Raw genomic sequence first — 26,853 nt, 5'->3', positions numbered from 1 at the left:
CAAGATATAAAAACACTTTAATGTCTTACCTAAAAGAAAATAATTATACAATAAAGTTATAATTAATATTAATAAATAGCAAACAATGTTTTACGGTTTCCACAATCTTAATAATCCATCTTCACTATAAGTGCATAGTAAATTCTGATGTGGGTGATGTGATACACCAATAACATCCTTTTCATGTACCTATAAAAATAAAACAATGATATTAAATACATAAAAAATGATTAAGTACTGCTGCTGACGAAAACATGTTTAAATATATATTCATTTTTACTGGTAATTATAATTAATAAATATGTGAAAATGATCAGATGTATTTATAAAATTTTTCAGAATCTGCGTAATTTTTAAGAAAAACAAATTCCTTACTTCAGATATAGGTAATATTTCAAAATTGGTAAGAATTAATAAAAATGTAATAATAATACAACCAATAAAATTTATATAAGGAAAATTAATTATTCGTTTAAGGCAAGGTTTACACAACATTTTAGATATTATATAAACAATAAGTTAGGATTTTCTAATGTTGCCGACCATGTAATAGTTAAACAAATATTCCAATAGATTTAGAAACAAATTTAAAAATAACTGAAATTACGAAAAAAATGATAATTTATCACCCCAAAATGTTGATTAAATTTTACAAATTTGAATAAAAGAAATAACTGTGTAAATTTTTATTAAGATCTATTTGTCTATTCTAAGTGTTTTAATTATAATAATTTAATTTTAAACTTTGTAATGACAAACTAAACCAAATTTCTCTATACACATTTAAAGATTTTATTTTTTTTTAAATATCTTGGGTTTTAAAATGAAATCAAGTAAATATTAAAATTATTTACTATAAAAAATTTACATACTGTTTATCATAATATAAAATGTTTAAAAGTAAAATATTTTCAATAAAAATAGTGTTACATACAAGTACATATAAATGTCTTAAATTTCAATAGTTACTTATTTTCTTTAAAAAATATTTAATTAGGATCTTGAATTTTGGCATGGGGACCCTTCACCCCATGTTGATTAATCCCAGCCCTCTGCTATCATTATATGGTTCTACCATTTCTGTTTTACTTATAATATTATATCTGTTTTCATTTAATACTTTTTTAAATTGCTGCCTTTATTTATTTATGAAATATTTTAATCTAAGGTTATTTCTAAGTTCACTTTTTATAAAGTCCTTTTGGTTCTTTAACTATTTATTTACTACTTGTCAATCCATTTTCTTGTTTTTGTTGATTTTAAAAGCTTGCTTTGAACAGCTAAGAAGTGCTTTCTTTTTCTTAAATGTTGTTAACTGATTTCAAACCTTTTTTGATTAGTCTCATTTCTTATTTCCTAGACTTTGATATTTTAATTATTAACATACGTCTTTTCGTTATTTATGGCTTCTGTTTATTTTTATTTAATAAATTAGAAGAAAAGTTAGTTATTTACTACTTGTAAATAAATAAATAAAAATAAAAAAACATGATAATTTTTGTGATGGGAGCCCTCCACCCCACCACACTTAAACCAACCCCACCACTATCGTTATGGTTCTACCATTTCTGTTTTTACTTTTACTTATATTATGTTAGTTTTCGTTCCGCTTATAAACACCTTTTTCCGTATATTATAGTATTATCAATTGGTTTAAATTTTCTTTTAGCATTTTTCATCTTTGATTTTTAGTTATTTTTTAAGCTTCGTTAAATTGTTGCCTTTCTTTTATTTATGAAATACTTCAAGTTAGTTTCTTAGTTATTTTTTAAAAAGTTTCTTTTGGTTTTTTAAATATTTATTTAAGTCTGATTTATTGTTTACCTTAGTTTTAAAAACTTGTTTTGAACGATTAAGAAATTTTTATTTTTCAAGTATTGTTAATTAGCTGATTAAACCTTTTTCGATTAGTTTTATTTCTTGTTTCCTGTAAACTAGACTTGGATATTTAAATTGTCTACATAGGTCTTTTCCTTTATATGACTTTTGTTTTCTTTATTTAATTACAAAAGCTTTTTTCTTCTTTTTCGATTAGTTTTGTTTCTTGTGTCCTGTAAACTAGAGTAGATATTTAAATTGTTTATGTAGGTCTTTTCCTTTTATTGACTTTTGTTTTCTTTAATTAATTATAAAAGCTCTTTTCTTCTTATGTAACCTGCTAACTTGTAGGCTTTATTTGGCTAAAATTATGAAGGTTTTTAGTTCTTAAGCAAAGTTTAATTGACGCACTCTGTTTAACAAAAAATTTGAAGCATTGCATATAATCCAGCGTTTCAAAATAGAATGGGACACACTTACATGTAGCATTACACTATACGTCCCAGTCTCTTTACAACTGTAAAGTAATGCATGTAAACATAACAAGGCGCAAGAACATCCCAACCCCATAGGGGAAGATACCTACTTTGTGATGTTTCCAGTCACCCCCCCCCCCATTCCTAGCCCTGATGGGCTTTAACGGGAGTCGTCTTTTGCCCTCTAACTTTTACATCTCATAGTAAGCCAAGCCTCATTGGGATGTCATCAATGTAAATGTCTGGGTAGACAATTACATCAGTTTTTTATAAACTCAGTTTTTGCCTTCAATGTACGCTTCATCCAGACATATTGAATGTCCTACATTGTTGCCCTCTGAACTAGCTAACTGACTTCATCGAAGCACGAACCCCGCACCTAATTCTACATTTTATAGAGCCAATTCTCTTATTGAACTCAACTTCAGTTCATACTCCTGACTTTTTTCATTATGTACTCCGGTTTGGTCTACCAAGAAGAGATGGACAGACCTCCTACTTCTACTCAGCTCCATTGCAGAGTCCTGCATGACATTTACTTTCACTTACTACCATCTTTAAGATGCTGTTACACCTCACAAGGCACAAGAACACCAGTTAGAGTACCCTTTTTTGAGAGCAGTGATGTTAACTATTTAGCAAATCCTTGTACTGAACATGATGGAAAGTCCATTGTCAGCCAATATTAGTTAATTTTTTCAGTAGATTCAGCATCCTTATATGTTTGACTCAGTAAAGAAGACAATAAGAAACATTTCAGTCATGTTTCTTAGTAAATCTGGCATGGGATGCTTTTGTTATTTTTGATGATGGCTCTGCCATTTTTGGAAGTAACTTGTAACTCATGTCAAGTCATCTACAACTGTTATATCCTTATGGAATCTAATCATTCATAAGAACGGATAATCATATTTGCTGTACAATATTACTTCAAATATTTTATATATACATACACACACACACTCGCCTACATATAATTTATATATATTTAAAAAAATAAATTATCTTATTATAATTATTAAAAAATGTATTTTATATTTCAACAAGAGAGGGATATAACTCATTAATAAGACAAGCCTCAAGCATATACCGTAAATTGATATGATCACACAAGAGACCAATGGAAGATTACTAAGTATTTTGTAAACTTTTAGTTTAATATATAATAAATATAACTTATGCATTTCTTGATCCCAGACAAAACTAAATGGGAATTATTATAAATGTTATACAGGAATTATGCATTATATTCCAAAACAGACTAAAGTAATACATATTTCTGGAGCAAATTTCTAGTTTAATCTTACACTGTAAATACCTATCAAAAAACATATATCTATGTAGTAATTCACTGGATGCTTGAAAATACAAGAAGCTGACTTAATTTTATACATTTTCTAATTATATGAAAGCAACCGGGATCATTAATGAAAAGAACACAACTTTCATGGAAATGAACGTTTTATAACTTATAAAAGGTTGCACACCCAACTAAATTTTTTATGAAGTAGTGGCAATCAGTGAGATCTCGATATTTTCTTGGTCAATGACACGCTTGATACATAGGAACTGGTGTGAACATTTAAAGAAGTTTGATAGTCAATAACTGCACTTCTACATGCTTGTAGGTACGAGCATATAGGCAGAAGTAGTAGAAGAGACCAATACAAAAAAAAATCTGTATTTGGAAAGAAAAAACAATTTCTTTTGACTATTACAAATCAATATGAAATTTTTTTACATAATTTAGAATAATTTATTTTATAATAATAAGGTATTTTATTTTAAAATGTATTTAAAATCCAATTTTTTGTTTTAAAATAATCAAAACCAAAATATCATCAATTAAATTTTTTTAAACATTTTATGTTACCTTAGCTATAACCTTAGAGAAAGGGGTGGTTAAGTTTTAGGCAAAATTTTTGGAAATATTTAGCAACACCATTGTCTACAATTAGGGTATAACAACTCAAAAAATAGAAAAAGATGCGAAACATACAATGCAAAAAACAGATAAGATGCCGATTAAGGCTACATTAATAAATCAATTATTATTGATTAGCAGTTAATTAATTAACAATCATAACTATGATAAAAACGCTACCCAAAACTCCAAATTTATTAATTAATACTTAAAAAAATAAAAATAAAAGGGTCAAACGAATAGAATAAAATAATTCTAAACTAAGCACAACCACTAAATAAAAGACTAAAGGATGGGGTAACTATGATAAAAAAAAGATAACTATGATAATTAAAATAGTTATCAATAAAATTTTAAACTCTTAAAATACACTTACATTAAGAGTTCTTTCTAATTTTCCAGAATTAATAGAGAAACAATATAACACAAGATCTTCTCCAACACAATATATCCATTCACCACGTGGTGATAATGTTGCACATACAAAGTCACCACCTTCACGTTTACCACTGGAAAATGACCTGACAATCTAAAAACATAATATATACAAAAAGTAATAATTAATTAAAACTAAAATAAAAGTTCAGTTCATTAAAAAAAGTATAGCTAGGCATAATGCATGAGGTAAGCTCTGTTCAGTAACTTAAATGAACATTTTTGAAAGTTCTAATTATACACTAAGTAATAATTAAAATAGTTATAACATTTTAAGAAATTATTTAAAAACAGATTTCTTTTACTTTTTCTAGCTAATAAAAACATATTTTGCTTCATCTTATTAGTTAAGAATTTTCCTAAATAATCCCATCTATTCACAAGAGACGTATTCAAAAAAGTTACAGAGAATAGCACATCTACTAAATATTATAAAACAAAAGGAACTGTATTCCTTAACAAGAAAAACAAAAATGGTTCATTTTAAAAGATAATTATGCTAATTGCTAATGAACATTTTTCAAACTAGAAAACAGACTTCAATTAATATATTTTTCCTTTATTTTTATTTAAAAGGCAGTATCACTTATTTGTTGTTTAATTAATAAATTTATATTTAATTTTGCTGTCATTAATATTAAAAAAAAAAAAAATTGGTCTCGTACTAAACATAAAAAAATGGAAATCAAACTTAATTTATTGCCTACTAGTCAAAACATATTCATGACTTTTTCTTGCTTTCAGATATTTTAAGTGTCTTTAACACTTTTAGGATTGCAGTACTGTGTTTTAAAATAACATAGCACACAACGGGGGGGGGGGGGGTTCTGCTTTTTCAATGACAATGATTATTTAAACCGATGAATATTAAAATCAAGAACTATATTATATGAATCACTAAAATTTACTTTTAAATGTGGTTTAAAGTTCTTAGCTACACATAATTTAACAATTTTTAAGTATGCTATAAAAGAAGAGGTTTTAAATTTAAAGAAAATGATTACATTTCAACAAATGCTAACAACATTAAAACTCTATAAATACGAACAACATTAAGTTAGACTTTTTTTTTATGTTAAAAAAATACATGACCACAAATTACATTTAACACTGTAAAATAATAGTTAATAAAATTATATTTTTGATCATTAAAAAATTGCCACTCATTCTCATTACTAAATTTGCTTTCATAACTAAACTGTTTTATTTTCAATCAATTCAAAATATGACAGAATGAAATTTCATCCCATATAATAATTCAGCACATAGTATGATAAATTGTTTTAAATTTTGTTGCATAAATGGTTGAAAAATGTTAAAATCTTTGTAATGTTAAAATCTTTTATCAAGACTACTATTTTTTTTTTGTAAAAAAGTATCGACATTTATTTAAAATTTAAAATAGTTATTACATTAAATACATTATTTAAAATAGTTATAGTAAAATAGGTTTACATTTGTCATCCAACACCTTCTACATCAATTTTTTCAACATACTGGAATTTTATATTAATAATTCTTCTTCTGTGTAAGTTTTCTTTGACTTCATGTAAGCTGTACAATTACAAATCACTCTACATTCAAATATAAACAAAATAAAAACATAAATAATATTGCAATCTAAATTCTATTAAATTAAACACCTAGTACAGAATACTGACATAAGACATGCCTTACTTTAATTTTTCATGATAGTACTTTCGTGGAATCCCATATACTCAGTCTTTATCGAAATAATGAATCATGATTCATTGAGACATGTCTTATCTCAATATTCCGTAGTAGGTGATTTAATTGAATTGAAACATATATATATATATATATATATATATATATATATATATATATATATATATGTGTATAATTAATATGTAAAAATTAAATTCACTTTTATGCTTGTAAAAGTAATAATATTACCTGTCCTTGCATATTCATAATAACAACAGTGTTTGTTCGATTACAAACAACAAAGTGTTCCTGATTTTTTGGTAACACATGCACACTGTTTACAGCAACATCTCCAGCACCAAGTGATTTAAATGTGTTTGTACATTCTGTTGATTTAACGCTCCATACTTTAACTGTACCATCCGATGATGCACTGTAAATAAAAAAAAAAATAAAATAAATTTTTTATTTACTAATAGAATTTTGATAATTAAATAAGGATTTCAGGAATACTGAATTATGAAATAAGGTAAAAACTGTTGAAAAATCTTTTTACATACACACATCAATTTATTTAACTATACACTTGAGATTTAGTATAAGTGTTGTGAATTTGAATTACTACTTTGTTTTCTTATTATAGTTAAAAAATCATGTTTGTTTTTAATTTGTATGTTGTTTTCTTTATGTTGAGTATGGTGATATGTTTCATAAGTCCTAACATTATTTCTTCCATCCTCATAAAACATGAGAAATATTTGTGTTGTAGTCACTTCATTTTTAATATTATCACCATCTGTCACTATTTTTGGCACCCGATGTATGCATAATTTCTCAAAGCATAATCTGCTTGTAAATGGTTTCATGAAGAACAGATATTATGACTTCTGGACAATATTTATATACAGTTTAATTTTTCTAATAATTCTTTAAGGCTTTAATTCATGAAATCATTAACCACATTTTGCTTATTTATTTCATTCTGGCATAGAATTTTAGCAGCAATTACTCCTATTGCACAATGTGAGTGAGTGATTGAACGTACCTTATATCTTGCAATTTGAATTGGCATAGCCATTTTAAACACACACTACGAACACAGCATTGCTTAGGTAAAAGCCTGGATTAATATAAAACCATCTAAGGCACTGCAAATGGCAAATACAATTTCTTTTGCAATTATTTGCTTTGTACTTTTCCTTTCCAAATAACATTTGTACCCTTTTTAAAAGACATTTATATTCATATAAAGTAGTGACAATAAAAATGTGAGTGAACCATTTAAATCTAGGTTACAAAGTTCAGATTTTTAAAATTTCTATCACATATCACACTCTTAATGAAGCTTATTTTGCAGAAATCAAAAAATGTTTTCTTTTAAATTTTAATGTTAACTCAAGATAAATTTAATTAAAATCAAGATAAATTTATATTAAAATCAATAATAATTAAGTTTCTGGTTTTCGTTTCTTCAAATTTATGTATAAGTAATTTTTTATAATTGGCACGAACAGAATTCAAATTTATAGTTAGTATTTATGCTAAAATTAAAATGAATGACTACAACAGCTATGAGATATAAATGTTATAATTTGTTTAGTTATTTAAACAAACAATATAATAAAAATTTGCTAATATGTCAAGTCAGGGACTGTTGGTTGATAAATTACAAGAATAAACAAAAAATAATATAAGCATAAATAAATATAACATAAAATAAGCAAAAATAATAAACTTAAATTGGATGCCACTGCATGACATAGTTTTATTTAGATTTTAATTGAGTTGTTCATTAGAAGTACAATTCCACATGTCAGCAAAATTGTAAATTATATCTCTTAATCTTGAATAATCTCCAATATGCCTCCATATTTAAACTGTAACATTATTTTTGAGATGACAAATTATATATCAGAAATCTATTCTACAATTTTACAAAATCCATCTTTATTTCAATTACAGGAAATAGAACCTCTAATTCTGAATAGATATTGGAAAAAATAAAAGTTTTAAAACAAATAAAAAAAAGAACTTCTAAAGTGTTATATGAAATGTATGGCAAGAACAAGGTTTCATGTGTTTATTTCCCAATTTCTTTTTGACCTATCAATTCATACATCATTGCTAAACTTGCAAAGCTCAGCATGTTTTTTTCTCATTAAGTTTTTTAAAAACTATTTAAAAAAAGTTACATTACACAAACTTAAAGTGAAATAAACTTAGTCTTTATAATAAACTTAATAAAAAAATTGTATTTAATATTACCTTAGTAAGCTATGACCATCATTTGTAAAAACTACTTCATTAACAAATGAATTATGTCCTCTAAATTCTTTAAGAGTTTTTCCAGACTTCAAACCATGAATTCTGAAAAAAAGGTTTAAAATACAATTGTTTTTAATAAATTTACAAAAATATCTAATATATGAATAAAAAAGCCATTCACCAAAAGACTATATTCAACTATCTGTTACAATGCTAACATCAGCTGCTATTTAAAGTCTGGATCACTACACAGAGATGCGTACCTAAGAGTAGTGAGATGTATCCAGTTCCTTTTCCTAAGATTACTGATTAAACAATAGTAAATTAACAGAATAAAAATGCAAGCAACACATGTACATATCTTTAACATGTTTTCACCAGAATAATGATTAATTATTGGTCAGCAAAGATAATGGTTGGAAGAAATTATAGTTAAGGGTACATATACAGTATTTCTAATAATTTATATAAAATGAATACTATGTAGTTAAATGTACTGAGCAAAAACTCAAATTTTTGAAAACAAATGTTTTCACTAAAGTGAGCTTCAAGTACTGTTGCTGTACCAGATCAAACTAAAAAAATAATCAGAGTTTTGGATTTACAGGATATGTTTAGATTAAAAACATCCATCAGCTACTAAAACATCTTGGGCTTTATCAGAGGTTGTCTTGTAGACCCTCTAAATCTGAATACATATAACTGTCATCAGTTTGGCCTTTTTCAGGATGCTACCGATGCAAATGCATTAGTACACATTTTGATCGGTATTTAACTGAACTTTATTACCGACTTCACTGTAGACTTCTTCCAAAATGTTTTTGATCATCTACTCTAATTTGTAGCCCTCTCAGCTATTAAACAGTTTCAATAAAGCTGCTTTGAAGTCCAAATTTCATCTCTGATAAAAATGTGATCAAAAAATTCATCTCCTTCATTTTCATAATGCTGCAAAAATACATTCCCTGCAGCAAGACATTTCCTTGTATGGTGTTAGTTAAGATCTTGCCATCTGGCAGATAATTTTTTATTGCCCAATCTTTCAGTCAAAACTTAATAAATGAAAGATCAAGAAGCATCAAAGACACATGTATGTGACACAATGAAGCACTAGTTTCTTAAATTTTTTCACATACATTTTCCATCAATTCATCCATTATTACTGACAGCCAGCAACTATTCATCATGAATGTTTGTTCGCCCTTCTTGAAATGAACATCACTGACTTACTTTTAGCAGCATTCATAATATTCACCCAATAAACATCACAAATTAACCTGTGAATTTCAGGTGCAGAACTGTTTATTACTGTCAAAACTAGGATTACTCCTAGTAATTTATACTTTATGGGATCACAAATTGTAGCATTTAAAAAAAATGAATGAATATTAACAATTAACAACAAAATGACTAAACTATAGTTCTAAACTGCTGATTATTGATTGAAATAACTGAGCTAAGCAAGTGCCATCTGTCTACATTGTGTAAATTGGTGGAAATTCAAAACAGAACTTACTTTAAGAACACACTTCATGCATACAACAAATACATACCGTATAGTAGTATCAAATGATGCACTAAGAACTTGGCTGTTATCTCTTGAAAACTGTAAACATGTAACACCTTTAGAATGAGCTTTCTCAAATTTACGAAGACATTGACCAGTAGCAATTTTCCATACTTTAATTTTACCATCCTGTGATCCACTAGCTAACATTTCAGAATCTCTGCTAAATGCTAAACATAAAACTGCTTCTTCCATCATCATGAAGTTATCCTGAAACAAAATTAGTAATAACCATCATTAAATAATTATATTCATACTATAAATAATTTCAGTTAAAGTAATATTACTTAAACTGAAATTAATAGATGGCTAAAAACAAAATTACTCTTAGCTTTTTAAACAACTGTAAATCAATAGAGAGATTAGTTTTAATAACCTCAATTTGACAATTTATTATACCGATATACAAATTTAATTTCATCAATTACTTTTTTATTATTCTATTTTCTTTTATTGTTAATAACAACTACCGATCAAATGATACTTAAAGTATGTTCTTATTTTAAAATGTATCACTGAAATTAAAAAATCCATATTCTGAATTTTTTTATGGATAAATTATATAAAATAAAGTTGATATGATGGTTCTAGAAATCTCTTTACTGGATTTACATAGATCTCAGTCATATAGATCCGAGACTCTTCATAGAGTATCTGGATGAACAATTTACGTTCAACTGAATATTTACATATACCATACCATTCCAAGATATACAAAGAAATTTAAAAAGTTTAAACTTGTTCTTGTATAGCTCTTTATTTTCTATTAGAACAGAAATTTTTCTTGGCATATATTTAAGCTAATCATTGACCACCCAATCACCAATGAACTGTTGCTACTTTGAACATAAATGATTTGTCGGGGGTTGTGGGTGGGATAAGCACCTTGCCTGCTTCCCATTTCATTTTCACTTTGGATCTAATGGCTCTAGATCAGTCCATACTGGGCAGATGAAGAACTACAGAGCCAGTTTGTCTTTGGTATGACTTTTTGTATGGTAAATTTGTTTTCTGTTTAGCAATAAACTAATGGTTGAAACCAGGCCTTTAAACTCTTCCTAGAATACACCTAGAGTCCTACGAGTCAAAAGATTTGTTTTTAGAAAATATTAGTATACATAAATATTGTCTCAGAAGCCGCTATTTATCTCTCCATACTACATTGACTTTATGAGAATAACTAGGTATTTTTTATTTATTTAACAAAAAATCCCTAGTTAACAAATATTTAGTAGCAAAAGATCATGATATAAACCATAATCCTTGCTGTTCATCAAATTTTTGAGTTAGTTTATGTTCTAAAAATTGAAATAGTCAACAAAAAGTAAGTTTTAATTCACTGCAAGGAATTTATCCAATAATCACGAAGATACCACAGAGGACATGTGCTGGTCTTAGATCTTACAATTCTGGATTGTAATTGGGATCACAATTTATGTGAGTGGAGGATGCTGGCTGATGAAACTGCCAGTGACCATTTTGCAACATTCCTTGAGACAAGGATCCAACATTTGGATCGCTAGACAGCAGGGCACCACAAAAACTTTCGCATCGGCAGTCTGAAATAGTAACCAGGATAAGAGAAGGCTCAGACTGACACTGAAGTTGTTGCAAGAGGTAATTGGGTAGGAGATGGCCCTGCTCCCGACTAGTACCCGAAGTTATACACCGGTGTACTGGTGGACCCCATAATTGCTCAGATGTGCTGGGAACTCCAACCACTAAGAAGAGTTAAACAGAACTCAGGCGGAAAGGCATGGAGGAATATGAAGCAGCCACCCAACGATATGTTGACTACAGGAAGGCCATTAATTTTGAAATCAAGAGATTTCCATTTCAATTTTGAAATGGTGTGACCTTTTAGAGGACTTAGATAACAATCGCTGGTGGCGGGCATACCAGATCGTAACTAAAAGGTTTGGGAGATGCCTGTCCATTCTTACGGAGGATTAAGTGCGCAGCCAGATGGCCAGGTTATTTCCTTTCGTTGATCAGAGACATATCAACATCATCAGTGGAGAGGAGGCAATTCTTATTGGATGAGGTGAATTCTGTGATCCTCAGGCTGGGCAAAAGGAGAAGCCCTGGCCCAGATGGTATCCTGGCATCCATCCTAAAAGGATTAATTAGGCAGGTACCACGGGAGATGGTGGACATAGATAACCACAGCATGGAGAATGGCACTTTTCCCAAATGCTAGGACTCTCGTTTGGTTTTCATACCAAAGGGCAAAGGTGGAAACACAGTTCCTGAATATCAGCCATTTTGTATGCTCAATACCATGGGGAAGGCTGTGGAGAAGATGCTAAAACACTTCGGCATTATCATTGCCCAAACACAATGCGTGTGTTTTAAGGAACTAAATTTAACAAATTCACAATTAAAAATTATATAAAAATGCCTGGAAAACAAAACATAAAACATAAATACAAAACCTAATAGAATAAAAAACTAAAATAAAATAAAAGCATAAAGTAGAAATTTAAAAACATGATTAAAGTCAAATTAAAATACTAAAAGCAAGGACAAAATAAAAAACTTAAATTAAATGTTAAACAAAAATATACAACTACCGTACAAAAAAATGTAAGAACAATATTAAAAAGTTTGAAATACTAATAGCTCGAAGAAATAAAAATATCAACTCCAAAACTTCTTTATTATTGCCCAGGATTTGACAAATATTCCTCGGCAATTTAAATTTACAACGGAAGGCCACATAATGTATGCAATCCACAAGGATGTGGTGCATAGTCAAGTGGCACTTGCATCATATGCATATCGGTGCATTTTCTGGTGACATCAGACACCCATGAGTAGCTGTCGTATGTCCTATTCACAATCAACAGAGGACCACTTCCTCTCAGCAAACCTTCCTGTAGGAGGAATCCCATGGCAACACAGTATCTTTGACATGTCACAGTTTGTTATCTACTGAGGCAATCCAGTCATCTTGCCACCTCACATGAAGTGCACGATTGACATGGTTAATGTCGAGAATGCTGGCGTCTCGCATAATTGATGAACTGAATGCAAGAACCAGCATTCATGTGAATCAATTTGGATTCTGGAGAGGTCGATCTACCACCTAAGCTGTTTTGAGAGTGGTCAAGTGAGCTGCAGCAATCAGGAGAGGTACCTGGCGTACCAGAGGGATGCCTTTGCTTATTTTACTGGACATATCGGTTCCAATGATCAACTGGAGACTCCAGAGAGTAGGTGTGGGGAAATTGAAGAAAAGACCCGGTACTGGTGATGGGGAAGTCATTTATGGTATATCCTCATCTGAGTTGGGCACAACGATTTACCTGTCATGTTGGACATACTGCCGGCAGGTGGGAAGGCTCATTAAGACACTCTCCTGGGCTGAGTTTTACATAATTGTTGGTCCTGCTCAGGTGAGTGGGGGGATAAAAAATCACAAAGAAAATTAAGATTATGTGACAATGTTTGCCAAAAGAAGATGTTTCAACTAGCTTTATGAAACAGAGATGAGAGTATGTTAAAAAACTAAACCTGTAAACTTTAATTTTTTTGTAACTTTTCAAAATAAGTTTAGGTAAAACTGCAAATAAATAGAAACAATAAAAGAATTAGCATTACACTTATAATTTTTACACTGATTTAATAGAAAGAGTGAAACACAATAAATATTTAACATAGTAATCAATCATCTTACCTGAGCTTGATATTTAAGATCTTTTCTTATTTTACCCGTAGTAAAATTCCATACTTCAATAAAACCATCAACACTACCAGACACAAGAAACTGACCATCTGGTGAGAATCGAGCGCACTCAATATGTGATTTCTGTCCAAATTTTATTTGTTTTGATAATTGGGTAGGATATTTTTCTTCTTCTTGATCTCTTATAGCTGCTTTACCTCTGAACAAATCAATCGTTGTACCTATAGAAAATGTGAAGTAAACTTTATTAATTTTAGTGTTTCACTATGAATGGTTGTCAAAAGTCATAAATAACTAGATATAATCCTGAATGGGGAGCTTAATTAACAAGCTTACCTTGATAAATTAATTCATTAAGTTGAATCATAATTATTAGGATTTATGAAGTTGTTTAAAGTATGAAATTGGGCCAGCAAGAGTTTTTGCATTTTCAATCAACATATTTGATGAATTTTTTATTATGATTTGTGTTAATTAAGCACATATACAAGTATATAAAAAAATTGTTTATCTCCAATTATTTCTCCATGATTTCGTATTTGTTTTATATTAAAAATGTTCTATCATTTAGTTATAATATTAGTAGAGCAGAAAGAAAATATTTAACAGAGTATATTTTTGTGTTTGAGAAAATGAAGTAGGAAAAATATATCAATTGTTATTTCATCTTTCATACATATCTGTACTTTTTTAATTCGGACAGTCTTTCTGAAAAATTATAAATAAATAAATTGGTGAATTTTAATTTTTGATGTTTTCATTTCATGGCAAACTCTCACAAAAACCTTAACAATTTTATTGTTTTGGGAGTTTTGTAACATTTGTTTTTTTCTTTCTTTTCATTTGTTAAATTCTGTGAAATTTTAGACGATATATCAAGTCTAGTCAATAACTAGTCATCTATTAATAAAAAGAAGATTCTTCTTATTTTTATGAAAAAACAACTTCAAAATTCTCATCAAATGAAGCAATTGATCTTCATGAATGAAAATCTTCTTTTTTTTTTTCACTGCAGTAAAAATGAAATTAATACTGATCAGTTTTTCTAATCATCTATTAGTATTTGAGTTTTTATTTTCATTGATTTGAGCAATTGCAATAATAATGTGAAAACATTCAGCACTAATAAAAAAAAAAAAATGTTTTAATAGTGTTAATTCAAAATTATCAAAAAATAAAGGTATCAAAACGGTACAACAGTTAAATATTAATTCCAAATAAATATAAGGCAATGAATAAATAATATATATGTTTGTATAGACATGTTTGCATACATGTTATTTGTTTGTGTATATGTGTATGTATATGTAATGTGTGTGTGTGTGTGTGTGTGTGTGTGTGTGTGTGTATATATATATATATATATATATATATATATATATATATATATATATATAAATATTCATTATATGTACAATTTTTCAAAATATCACAATCCCAGCATCACCTAGCGGGTCCATTTTTTTTTTTTGTAAAATACGTCTTTATTCCAAATGTGAGCTAAAACGGACCATAAATACAATTTTTCAAAATATCACGACCCCAGTGCCACCAAATAGTTGTAATTTTAGAATACAAATGTTATCAATTTATTTCTGTTTTATTTATTCCTTTTTTAATAAAACTAGTATAATCACCTGTAAATTAATGCTTTTATTATCTTTTAATGAAGTGAAGAGTTAAATAAATTGTTTCATCTTCAGTACTTTCATTTACGTAAGAGTATTTACCATTAAAACAAGCTGTAGTATATTTTCTTTTAAATTTTATTATTTCAAGTATACATTATCAAGTTTTGTATCAATATTGCTTGTATACTAGTACTATCAATATTGCTATCTAGCGGCATAATACGTAAATGGGTTAGGAGAAAAAAACCAGGGTTAGAGGAACAAAAATTTCACATTTTCAAATTAAAAAACATGAAATTACTATCACATATTTATTGAAAAAAAGGCCTATATCCATTAAGAACATCCATTTCTGTGATGATATGTAGCTTTATTTCATCAAAATACATATATATATATTTTTTTATATTTTAAACAATTTTAAATGTCAATTTGCAAGTTGGTCAGAGTAAATAAGTCTTTTGGTGTGAAAAAACTCTTGCCATCATTCTATTGAATGACTTTATAAACAAGAATTATTAAATGCATATTTGTAACTACATCACATAACAAGGCTCAATGCTATATGTGATGGAAAGAACATAACCTGTAATCACATTATTCATTTTGTTATGAAATGCAGTGAATTTTAAAGAAAATGAAAGGATTTATTTTGGGCAAAAAGGGCAATTTGACTATGCTTATTAGGTCAAACAGCATGTGGAATTAGTATATGCTGAAATTAATAAACTGATCAATGATAGCACAGGAGTTCCAGAGATCTTGATTGGCTTTATCCAAAACGGTAATAAAATCCTAAGTAGTGGGAATACTCAAGTGTAATCGGAGTGTTTTATTGACAAGACATAAGTCAAACATAGAAAAATTATTTCATCTGTTTCCAATGCATATGATATAATATAAATAATGGATTTCTAAATTGTGTGAATTTCTTATGGGAAGACTAGTTAAATAGTAGCTAAAAAAGTAATTAATTTTCATTCTACCTGTTTCTATTTTCTCCTTTTTAAGATGTTGGTCATTCATGTATATTAATTATTCCAACCAACTGATCAATGTAAAATAATTATAATTATTTATATTACAGGTATCCTAGTTGAAAAATAAAGAAAAATGAATTAATTTGACTACAAATTCTCATTTATTTAAATTTTTTTTTTAAATTTACTATTTTTAAAAATGTAATTAAAGTCAAAATAGTAAATCTCAAACATTTTTGTTTATTCTTCAATTTTTTTGTACCCAATTAATTGCAGGTAAAATAAATACTTTCTCATAAATTACCTAACTTTTCAGTTTTTTTTTTGTATTATATGACATATAGACATCTACAAGATCCATATTCAAATAAATGTACATGTAACATCATTTAAGATACATAATCTTTATAGCTAATTAACATATATATATATATATAATTTTAATACTTCAAGCATAGTTCAACATGATTATAACACTGGAAAATACATGGGAAGAGTTTAGCAGCTGTCTTTCCCAACCACTGCATTTGCAAGTTAAACATACACATTCAATAATAATCAACAATTGTTTGAACTGAAGACAACTCTTGTTATATATATAACACCATATAAATTAAAAAATGACACAATTTACAACAAAACTCCAAACATTTAACAGAGGGCTTTAATACAATGAACTGTAGTGTACATTATTAATCTTCTTCAACTCACCAGGTGGTAGTAAACCCTGATACTGCTGCCATTTAAGAGCTTGTCCCAAAAGAGCAAGTAAACGGGAAGATGGTACTACAGACACTTCTCCTGACAATGCTTGTGCTATAGCAGCACGTCTCTTTTCTTTACTAACACCTTCTGGGTATGCTTCACGAGGATCAAAATACGAACGCGCCAACAAATTTTCTATAACAAAATAAAAATTATTTGACAAACAAGTCTGAACTATTTCAAATAGATTTTCACTTGAAAACTGATCTCAAACCTAGCTGCGAACAAATAGGATTTTTAGTATTTTATATAACTCCTAACCCATCCTGATTACAGTATTTTATACACACAATTATTAAAAAAAAATTCACTTCCACAGTCAAATACTCAATAATTATTCAAAAGTTTTAAAATTACTTTCATGAATGAAATATTCATAGAATAGTGAAATAACTACACGGCGACTAATTTTTCTTTTCTGTCCTAAGTTGACATTATGACAGTGTTAGTGAAATCAAAAACCAAAGTGTACCAGAAATGAAGTCATTTCAATCTAGTAACAAATACCTATACATAATAATGTAGGCTGACCAGTTATGACTGCTGCAAACAGCCAACTAACTCCTGTCACAACAAATGCCATATATAAAACAACATAATAAATATCAGACTGAGTGAATAAGACTGCCATATTGCACTCATTTCTTTGATTGATGTTATTTTTATTATCATCCAATAACTAATTTTTTCAGTATGATATTTACACCGCTTTGCAAAAGTCTTCCATAATTGTAAGTTTAAATTTTGCTTGTTAAATATCCACTGGTTGACGTAAATTATTCCCACTGTACATCTTTTAACAAATGAGCTGGTTTAGCATTACAGAATATTTGTAATAACAAAACTGATCACTGACAATTCTAATCATTCAATCTTAATTTGATTATAGCACGTACCAAACTAAGATAAACGTTAAAAATCCAAAGAGTAAATTTAAAGTTTGTTTTTTGGAAAAGGATAATATCACAATTAAAAATAATTTTCTTCTCAGTAAAAATTTTATGATGTCCATTATTTTGGCTATTTTGCCCGTTACAAAATTAATTACCCTATAAAAATAATTTTGGACACGACATTCATGCACTTTTTGTAAAGGGCATCTTATTAGTGTCCTTCGGAAAAGGGCAAAAATTTTACACTTACCGGATATTACTTCAGATCCAGTAAAGAATCAGACAAAAACCCAATAGTTTAATTATTTATTTAAGTGACTGCTTTTTGTTTATACCACTAATATCAAATGTTGCTAACAATAAAAATAAAGGCAAGTGATTTCTTATATATCTACTCTTCCTGGATCTTTAAATTTATTCAGATTTTTTCTATGTAATTATTACCTATTAATAGTACAGTAGTTATAATATTACCTTTTGAAATAGAAAATAAAGTCATTAAGTATCACTGATAAATAACACTAAGAGATGTAAATGAAATGAGTGTTATTTGTCAAAAAATAAATGAGATTCATTTTTGCATTTTAAGTATACCTATGAAAGTTAACCACATGGATGGTATTATTGTAGAGTACATTAACAGCATTTGTAATACTGTTACTTCTGACATATTATAAAATTATGACAGGTTTTTTTTAATATAAATTTTAAGAGACACTAACTACTGCATTCAGATTAGCCACTCATACATACCAACAACATACAACTGAATTACACCTGATCTTGTTTACCTAAAATGATTTAGAAGTGTTTTGATTTTCATCACTGGCCTTTTTTTTTTACTTAATAACCTTTAATTTCTAGGATGCAACTCCCCGAGATGTTAAAAGTATTGCAGAACATCAGATCATATCAGGATGGAGATTTCCATTGCCAGCTTATTAATTTTTATTCTCTCATACTCAATGCAGCAAGTTGTTTTTTATCCTTGCATTGTTAGATATGCCACAAAGCATTACTTACTCAACTATACATATTTTTATCACCATTTCTGATTTATTGAATTTGAAATCAGCAATTTTGTCATGCTGTATGACAAGACATCAAAAACTAGTAACCAGTGAAAAATAACAATTGATACTATGTAAATAGCACTGAGGAAAAAAATGATATATTATGTAAATAATCAAGAGTTCTCACCTATTTCATAAAAATATCAACTTTTCAGAATAAAATTTATTTATAGAAAATTTAATCTTGTGATTTATTAATTCTATACTATGAACTATTACACAATTTATGAAGTAAGTAAAATAGCTTCCAAAACAGAATAATAAAAGTAATTTTTCTTCTTTTTTGTTTGATTACAATAGCCCTTTATTAGCTCTGTCCCTACATGATAGCTCACCATACCATTCTATCTCCATATTCTACTACATCCACTCCTCCCCAAGATAGCCAAATCACTCAATTTATTTCAAATTCTAACAACTTTTAGTAAAAATATTAATCAACTAGTACACAAGTTATCTATAAACATTCAAATTACTCAAGCAAATCACAAACAATTATTTAAACTTGAAAAATAAATTTAATATATTTAGTAAAACTAGAAATAGGGGTCTGAGAATGCCAATCTAAACAAAGTCAAAACTTTAAATTGACTGTTAAAGATTTGAGGCTAATAAAACTGAATCATATAAACACTTTTTTAAACTCTTTTTTTTTTATTTTAAAATTAAAATTTTTTAAATTTTTCTGAAAAGTTGACTTATGTCAATATATGAAACAGGTTTTCACGTAAATAATAAAACAGAAAAAACTCTAAATACATAGTTTCTTTTTTTAATAAACCAAGAGTTTACTTGCTTTATTTTATGACATGTGTAATGTAACACTACTAAGATACAATTGGCTTTTCTAAGTGTAATGATTTAATATACTGCTAATCTGAATGGTAAACAAAACAAAAGTGTCACTTTCAGAGCTGAATATTACTTTCAGAATAACAAGCAACCCTTGTCATAATTTTCCCATTACGTTTTTCGATTAGTTGAATACATTTTTGCAAATCAACTTGCCACCAAGTGAAAAACATAAAGGGAAAATTATGACAAGGGATGCTTGCTATTCTTGAGAATAGGTATTTTATTTTAAGGAGTGTCTCAGATCTGATCAAAAACAACAGTTTAGTTGCGCTAACTAATATATTCACAATTTGAATGGCTATATTCTGAGTATAAAAAATTCCTACACATGCTTCCACAGATATGATTAACACAATTATGAAAAGTGTCATATTTCATAGATTAATATATGAAGCTAATTACAATGAATAAGTAAATCACCTACCCAGATGAATATAACGTTCAGGCTCTTGTTGTTTCATGACAATCATAGGATCTGTCTGTCTCAGTAAGGAACGGGCAGCACCTAACTCTCTCAATTCAATTAATTCCAATACAACCTTTAAATAAACAAATATTTGTATACAGTAGGTAAATCTACAAAACTAATAGCTATATTAATATAATAAGTAACAATTATTTTTATTAGCTTTCACAATCTACACTCAAACGATTCAAGGTCAACAATATAATGAAAACCATAAAAGTACATGAAGCAATAAAATTTTATACAAGCCAACAATCAAATTATTAAATAAAAATAATAAAATGTAGATGACAAAATCTGATCCTGAAAAGGAGCCCAAAACACTACACCTTTTAGCTAGTAATATTTTCTACTAGCAGAAAGGTTTTTTCAATAGCAAAAAACTTTCATCTGCTAAGCAGGGACTAAGCCTATTTTAGATAGTGATATGAGTTTAATAATTTTTACATTTGGGGTTAGTTTTTTGTACAATTTTTTCCACCATAGATATTTTTTTAGCTGGTTAATTTTAATCAATATAGTACAAAAACTTAAAAAATCAAGTTAAATTTTTTTATTAAACCACTGTTCAAGATCAACTATTAATATTAGTTAAACAAATATGCAATAAAAACATGATTACCAATAAGAATTGAGAAAAATTAAAAATGATAACCTTCAGTTACACATTGAAAAGTTATTAGCAGTACTTTATGGTACACTTTCTATATACGAATTACTTCAGTATTTGACGGCTGGTTTTAAGAAATTCAGACAATAATTTTGCTATAATACATTACTTTTATATGCAAATAAAATTCCTGTTTTCTGAATTCTGCTTTATTTAAATCAGTGCAGGTCAAAATTATCTCAAATTTTCTTTGCATTAGAGAATAAAGTTGTGTCGATGAAGATAAAATGAAGTAGACTTTCAGTGATTTATGTAAACCCGATCTTTTCTGAAAGAGGAAAGTGACTGTTGATTGGTTATGTGGACCTTTTTAGGTAAGCAGGTAGGTACCTCTTTTTTATTTCTAAATCATTGGTTATTTGCAGAGAAATTATAAATATAATTAACCAAACTTAACCTATGCTCACTTTGGTCACAAGTCAAGGTTAATGAGCGAAGCAAGCATAAGTTAACTTTGGTAAATTATATTTATAATTATAAGCAATAATGCTTATATTGGACCTCTCTCAGGTACATTTGGAAAACCCATGTTTGAATAAAATCAATGAGTAGAAATAAAAAAATATAGAAGACTAATCCAAGATTGATTGTTAATATGGAAAATTGGTCCTTTTTCAGTAAAAATGTTATTTGGTTATTGTTATATAAATGTAAAAATTCATGTTTTATTGTTATTGTTGAGAAAAAAAAGTGGTACCTGCTAGCAGAAAAAGGTCCAGTTGTGTTTCTTCTACTTCAAATTCTAACATCACATGGAAGTAACCATACTTAGTTAATAATTTTTTTGTGGAAAAAAAATCTTTTATATTTTTAAATATTTTTGTGGAATAGTTTGTAAACAATAGAATCTAAAGAATGTACTTATATGTGCAATACAATATCATTTACAGATTTTCCCTCTAGAGTGTATGTATACAGATTGTTCCCATTATATTCTGTAGGGCTGGGTAATCTTATCTATTAGGGTAATATAGTAGCAATCTAATCACACAAATTGGCAAATTGAAATATGTGTTTTACAACTTAATCAGTTTTAAGTCATCAATAGCAAAAATATGACCACAAAACAAGAATAACTGCAGTACCAACATTAATAAACACTTTCCCCTTGGCTCATCATGATTCACTGAGCACAGAACACCTAAAACCAATTTTATCCTGCTTATTTTCCTAAAACATACTTTGTTGATTAAATTACTTTGCAGTTGATTGATTAATATACCAATTATAAGAACTAATGAGTTATGAATGCAGAATATGAAAATAATATGGTCCATATGAAATCAATTTGGACATTATTTTCACACAGTCTGCTTGCAATAATACACAGATTGCAGAATTTAAGCTGCAAAATGTCTCCGCCACAATCAGTAACAGTACATTACTTAAAGAATTAATGAATTATTAAGCATGAATCATCTTGTTTTTAAACCTCAAAGTTATGGTATTTTCTTCTTTTCATTATGAAAAGAAGAAAATGCCATGAATTGAAACAAAATAAACTAATCTGATTTTTTTTTTTTTTTAATTATCCTAAGACATATAAACAATAAAATTATATTTTCATAATATTTACCTGCTCATAAAGATCAATCAGTTTTTTATCAGGTAATTTCAGCGATTGTATAGCTTTAAGTACAGTATCCCAGTGTCCGTTATTAATATCAGATACAAACCCATCAACACTATCTACTGTATTCAATGATACACCAGTCTCCTCCTAAAAAAAAAAGGAAAAATGTTAACAAACTTTTTAAAACAAAAACACACAAACAACATTCACAAATGCGCATATATACACTTAATCATACTATGAGGGTTATTTTTTTCACGGTTCTATCGGTCGGGAAATAAAAACCGGCGCAAAAATCGGATGAACCTTTGCGCATATATGTTGCGCAGCATCTCTAGTATGGCCTTCAATCACATCGCATCACTTCGTTTAGTTCTGAACACGCAGCTGGCATGTAAACATGTCTACAGCAATAGCATCTCTCGCCAAGTGTGAAGTGCGTGCGGTAATTCGATTTCTTCAGGCTGAGGGGTGTAATGCAACTCAAATTCATTGACGAATAAGTAATGTGTATGGTGAAACTTCAATGAGTGACAGCAAAGTGCGACAATGGTGCAGGAACTTTAAAGCAGGACGTACAGATGTTCATGATGCAGGCAGTCAGGGAAGGAAGCGAGTGTCAACCGATGATCTCGTTGAGCGAGTGGATGAGGCAATTAGAGAAAATCGTCGGTTCACAATTTCTGTATTGAGTGATTCGTTTCCTGAAATTTCAAGGTCAGCTCTCTACACCATTGTGAATGAGAGACTTCAGTACCGCAAACTGTATGCGAGATGCTGTATGGTTCCCATGATGCTGTCCGACCATCACAAAACAATGAGAATGGATGCCTCCCTAACGTTTCTCCAGCGCTACCACAATGAAGGAGAAGATTTTTTGAACAAAATTGTCACAGGGGACGAGACATGGGTCCATTTTGAAACTGAACAAACAAAAGAACAATCCAAACAGTGGATGCATTCTCATTCTCCCAGTAAACCAAAGAAGTTCAAGCAAACCTTCTCCAACAGAAAGTGTATGGCTACTGTGTTCTGGGAATCATGTAAATTAAGAATCACATTTAAAGCAGAAATACAGGTTAGGTTATATAGTAAATGATAATTATATGTAAATTACTGTACTCAAAAAATACTAAATTTTATTTTACTATTTTATTATTACAATATCGCTGTATTATTTTAACGATAACAGTGTACTATGTATGTATTAAAAAAATAAATAAATACTATTTATTTTCTCCTTTCAGTGGCGCCATCTAATAATTAACTGTGACAATTGACTAACTACAGACAGGCTGCGGACATTTTCTTGAAAAATGCCATATTATCTGCTAGAGACTGCAATAACAGCAGCAGAATATTTCATTCTATGTTGGTGACTACGATGAAACCTTTTAATTTATGCTACCCAAAAATTCTTGCCCAAATCAACTAAAATTTTATAAACATTATTGCTTATAATTACAGATAAATGAATAAAACTTAACCTATGCTCGCTTTGCTCACTAACCTTGACTAATTAACAGTAATGTTTTGATTATTAAAATAATAAATAATTGCAATAATTACTGAATTTATTATTTAAATACTCAAAACATTAAATTAGTTATGATTATCAAGCAAAGCGAGTGTAGGTTATGTTAAATTATATTAATAAAATAATTACATATAAATGGTTATATTGAATGAGTACATCTAACGATATTGAATTTAAATGGACGTGATAGGTGGCTATGAAAAAAACAAACTTGTAATCAAATATTGGTTTACGCAATAATACATGGTTACAAGATACACAATTATCATTTGATACTATTATTATGTTTATTTACTGCCAGTCAAAGCAATATACAAAAAATAATTATTATTTCCCGTTGATTTGGTACCAAAAAAATATTAAAAATTTTTTTCACAAAAAAAAATGTTTTTAATCCAAAATGTATATATTCTAATGAAGCAGAGATCTCTATGAAAGGGCTCAACATATGAAAAGAAGAGTTCAAAATTAATAATAACTGGCTGTAAATAAATGAGAATTTATTTTTACAAACAATTATTTTGAAGTTCAGATGCTACTTGTTACACTTTTTATTAATACAAACATGAATAAAAATAATATAATAATTACAAGACAATTAAAATATATTTACAGAATTTTTTATCTGAATTACCTGTAGTGTTTGAAGAGTTTTTATTAAATTTGATTCCTTTAAATACTGCTGGATTAGACGAACTACACTGTAAAATAAATAATACTTTAATTATGCAACACAATGGAAAATAAATTTAAAAAAATAATACTTACTAAATTTTGCCATGATTAATTTTTGGTTAAATTAGTATGGTTAGCTTTATTAGATTATGGTTATTAATTTAAAATTAATAACCATATTTCTGGATGTTACCAAGATAAGCCTCTGGCATTGCCAATAATTGTTCCATAATACGACGATTGGTGATACACAAATTTGGGTCATATAATTGTAAGTTTCAGTAACATACTAACTTTTCAAGAGATCAAAAACTAATTTAAAACTGATCTGCAAGTTAAAAAGTAATCAGAATATATCATGGATTAACAAGCAGAATATATCATGGATTTACAAAATTACTAACCTTGGGAAATAGTGAATAAACCCATAAAATGTTTATAATTTTTCAAATCAGAATTAATTCATCAGTCAATAAACAATAGCAACTCATTCAGTTAAGACCATAAAAATATAGATTATAATACCCATACTACTCCTCAAACTAGACCAAAATAATGTATAATTGCAAAACTTACTCTGCCGACTCGATTTCAATAGACATTGTAGATTAGAATAAAAAACGCTATTTTATTGAAATCAGTAGCGAACCCTTTACTGATAAGTAATAAAGAAATAATCTTTACGTAACCTATACACGTTACCCACAACAAACACAAAGTAAACCTCAGCAAACAGCTGTTAGACATACCAACATAAAAGATTAAAAAACAAACGGTGTAAAATTTAACATGAAAATTAATTACTTCAATTATTCAGTAATGAATGAAATTTCTTTCAGCTTAAAATTAGTTAATCATTCGAATATTATTTATAATTATCTTTTAACAAATAATAGTTAAAGCCTGAAACTCGATTATTTATATTGTTTTTCCTTAATATTTTTCTCTTTACTGTGCTATCGAAATTTTTAGAGTATTTTTTTTATCATTCAGAGAGCAAAATGACAATCGTACGCACTGATTCCTGGTCGCATTATTCTTTCAGGACTTAATTTTATGTTGATACTATGATAGAGAGAGATGATTTTTATTCCCTCTTCCTTTATTCCATCTATACCAGATGCTGAGCAGTTTAAACGTTTGTTGTCTTCAACCCTCGGTGAGAACAGTGGGGTTTGCTTTTAACCTGGGTTAGCAACAAATTGGGATAAATATTATTTCAGCTTAATTTTTAATTTTATTAATTGTTCCACCTTCAACTGATATTAGTTTGTTTTCACCTGGAATGACATTTTAACAAAACACCATTTTTTCAAACTGCCTTAAATAAAAAAAAAAATCATTTATGTTCTAACGCGTTACTTATAATTATTATAAAATATAAATAAATAATTAACTATATTTTTTTAATAATGCAAGAAATAATTTTACAAGTAAAATATTTCATTGTTTTGTACAAATTTCTTTTTACAGCTGACGTGAATTTTTTGTATTGACTGACAAGCAAGCGAATGAAGAGATTTTGAAGAAGAGCAACACAGAATTTTTCAAAAAAAATTTTGTTGTACTTCGCAATATTTATAATTTATTTTTACAAAATAATTATGTACAACTAATAATTAATATATTTTTGAAGACCTCAATTCACAAGCAGGTGCATGGTGGAACAACTGGCCAAGGCAAAATTTTTTCATTTGTGAATATAATATTTTAAGGTAAATCTAGAATCAAATGAGGTGCAATGAAAACAATAGAATAACAATATTGATATTAAAAAAAAAGTATTGATAAACATTTTAAAAATTATATAGAGAACTTTAGAACATGAACAACATAAAAAAAATATTTTTGAAAGAACATAATTGTTTACATTAATGAATCGTTTTAACAAACA

At 28.2% G+C, this 26,853-nt stretch overlaps 1 protein-coding gene across 1 annotated transcript; it reads right to left on the bottom strand.

The window, feature by feature from the left end:
• Smu1 (Smu1 spliceosomal factor) lies at nt 1–25,684 on the bottom strand. The gene is made up of 11 exons (XM_075374968.1): nt 25,536–25,684; nt 24,919–24,985; nt 22,751–22,894; nt 20,463–20,577; nt 17,164–17,352; nt 13,833–14,062; nt 10,140–10,363; nt 8,587–8,688; nt 6,571–6,754; nt 4,595–4,747; nt 1–189 (listed from the first exon to the last, which is right to left on the bottom strand). The coding sequence occupies exons 1-11, from the start codon at nt 25,559–25,561 to the stop codon at nt 91–93; spliced, it is 1,533 nt and encodes a 510-aa protein (XP_075231083.1). The 5' UTR covers nt 25,562–25,684; the 3' UTR covers nt 1–90.
• Between the last annotated feature and the right edge of the window lie 1,169 nt (nt 25,685–26,853).

The sequence above is a fragment of the Lycorma delicatula genome, chromosome 9, assembly GCF_047948215.1.
Source record: "Lycorma delicatula isolate Av1 chromosome 9, ASM4794821v1, whole genome shotgun sequence".
Taxonomy (NCBI): domain Eukaryota; kingdom Metazoa; phylum Arthropoda; class Insecta; order Hemiptera; family Fulgoridae; genus Lycorma; species Lycorma delicatula.
The sequence above is the reverse complement of the archived record's forward strand: the minus strand, read 5'-3'. Positions and strand labels throughout refer to the sequence as shown.

Bases quoted from the DNA above. Each gene is read 5' to 3' on its own strand.
- Smu1 (XM_075374968.1), bottom strand. From the start codon at position 25,561: ATGTCTATTGAAATCGAGTCGGCAGA. The intron at 17,353-20,462 runs GTAGGTGATTTA...ATTTTGTTATAG, and splicing joins TGAACGTTATATTCATCTGG to AAAATTTGTTGGCGCGTTCG. The intron at 14,063-17,163 runs GTGAGTTGAAGA...CATTTTCTATAG, and splicing joins TCAGGGTTTACTACCACCTG to GTACAACGATTGATTTGTTC.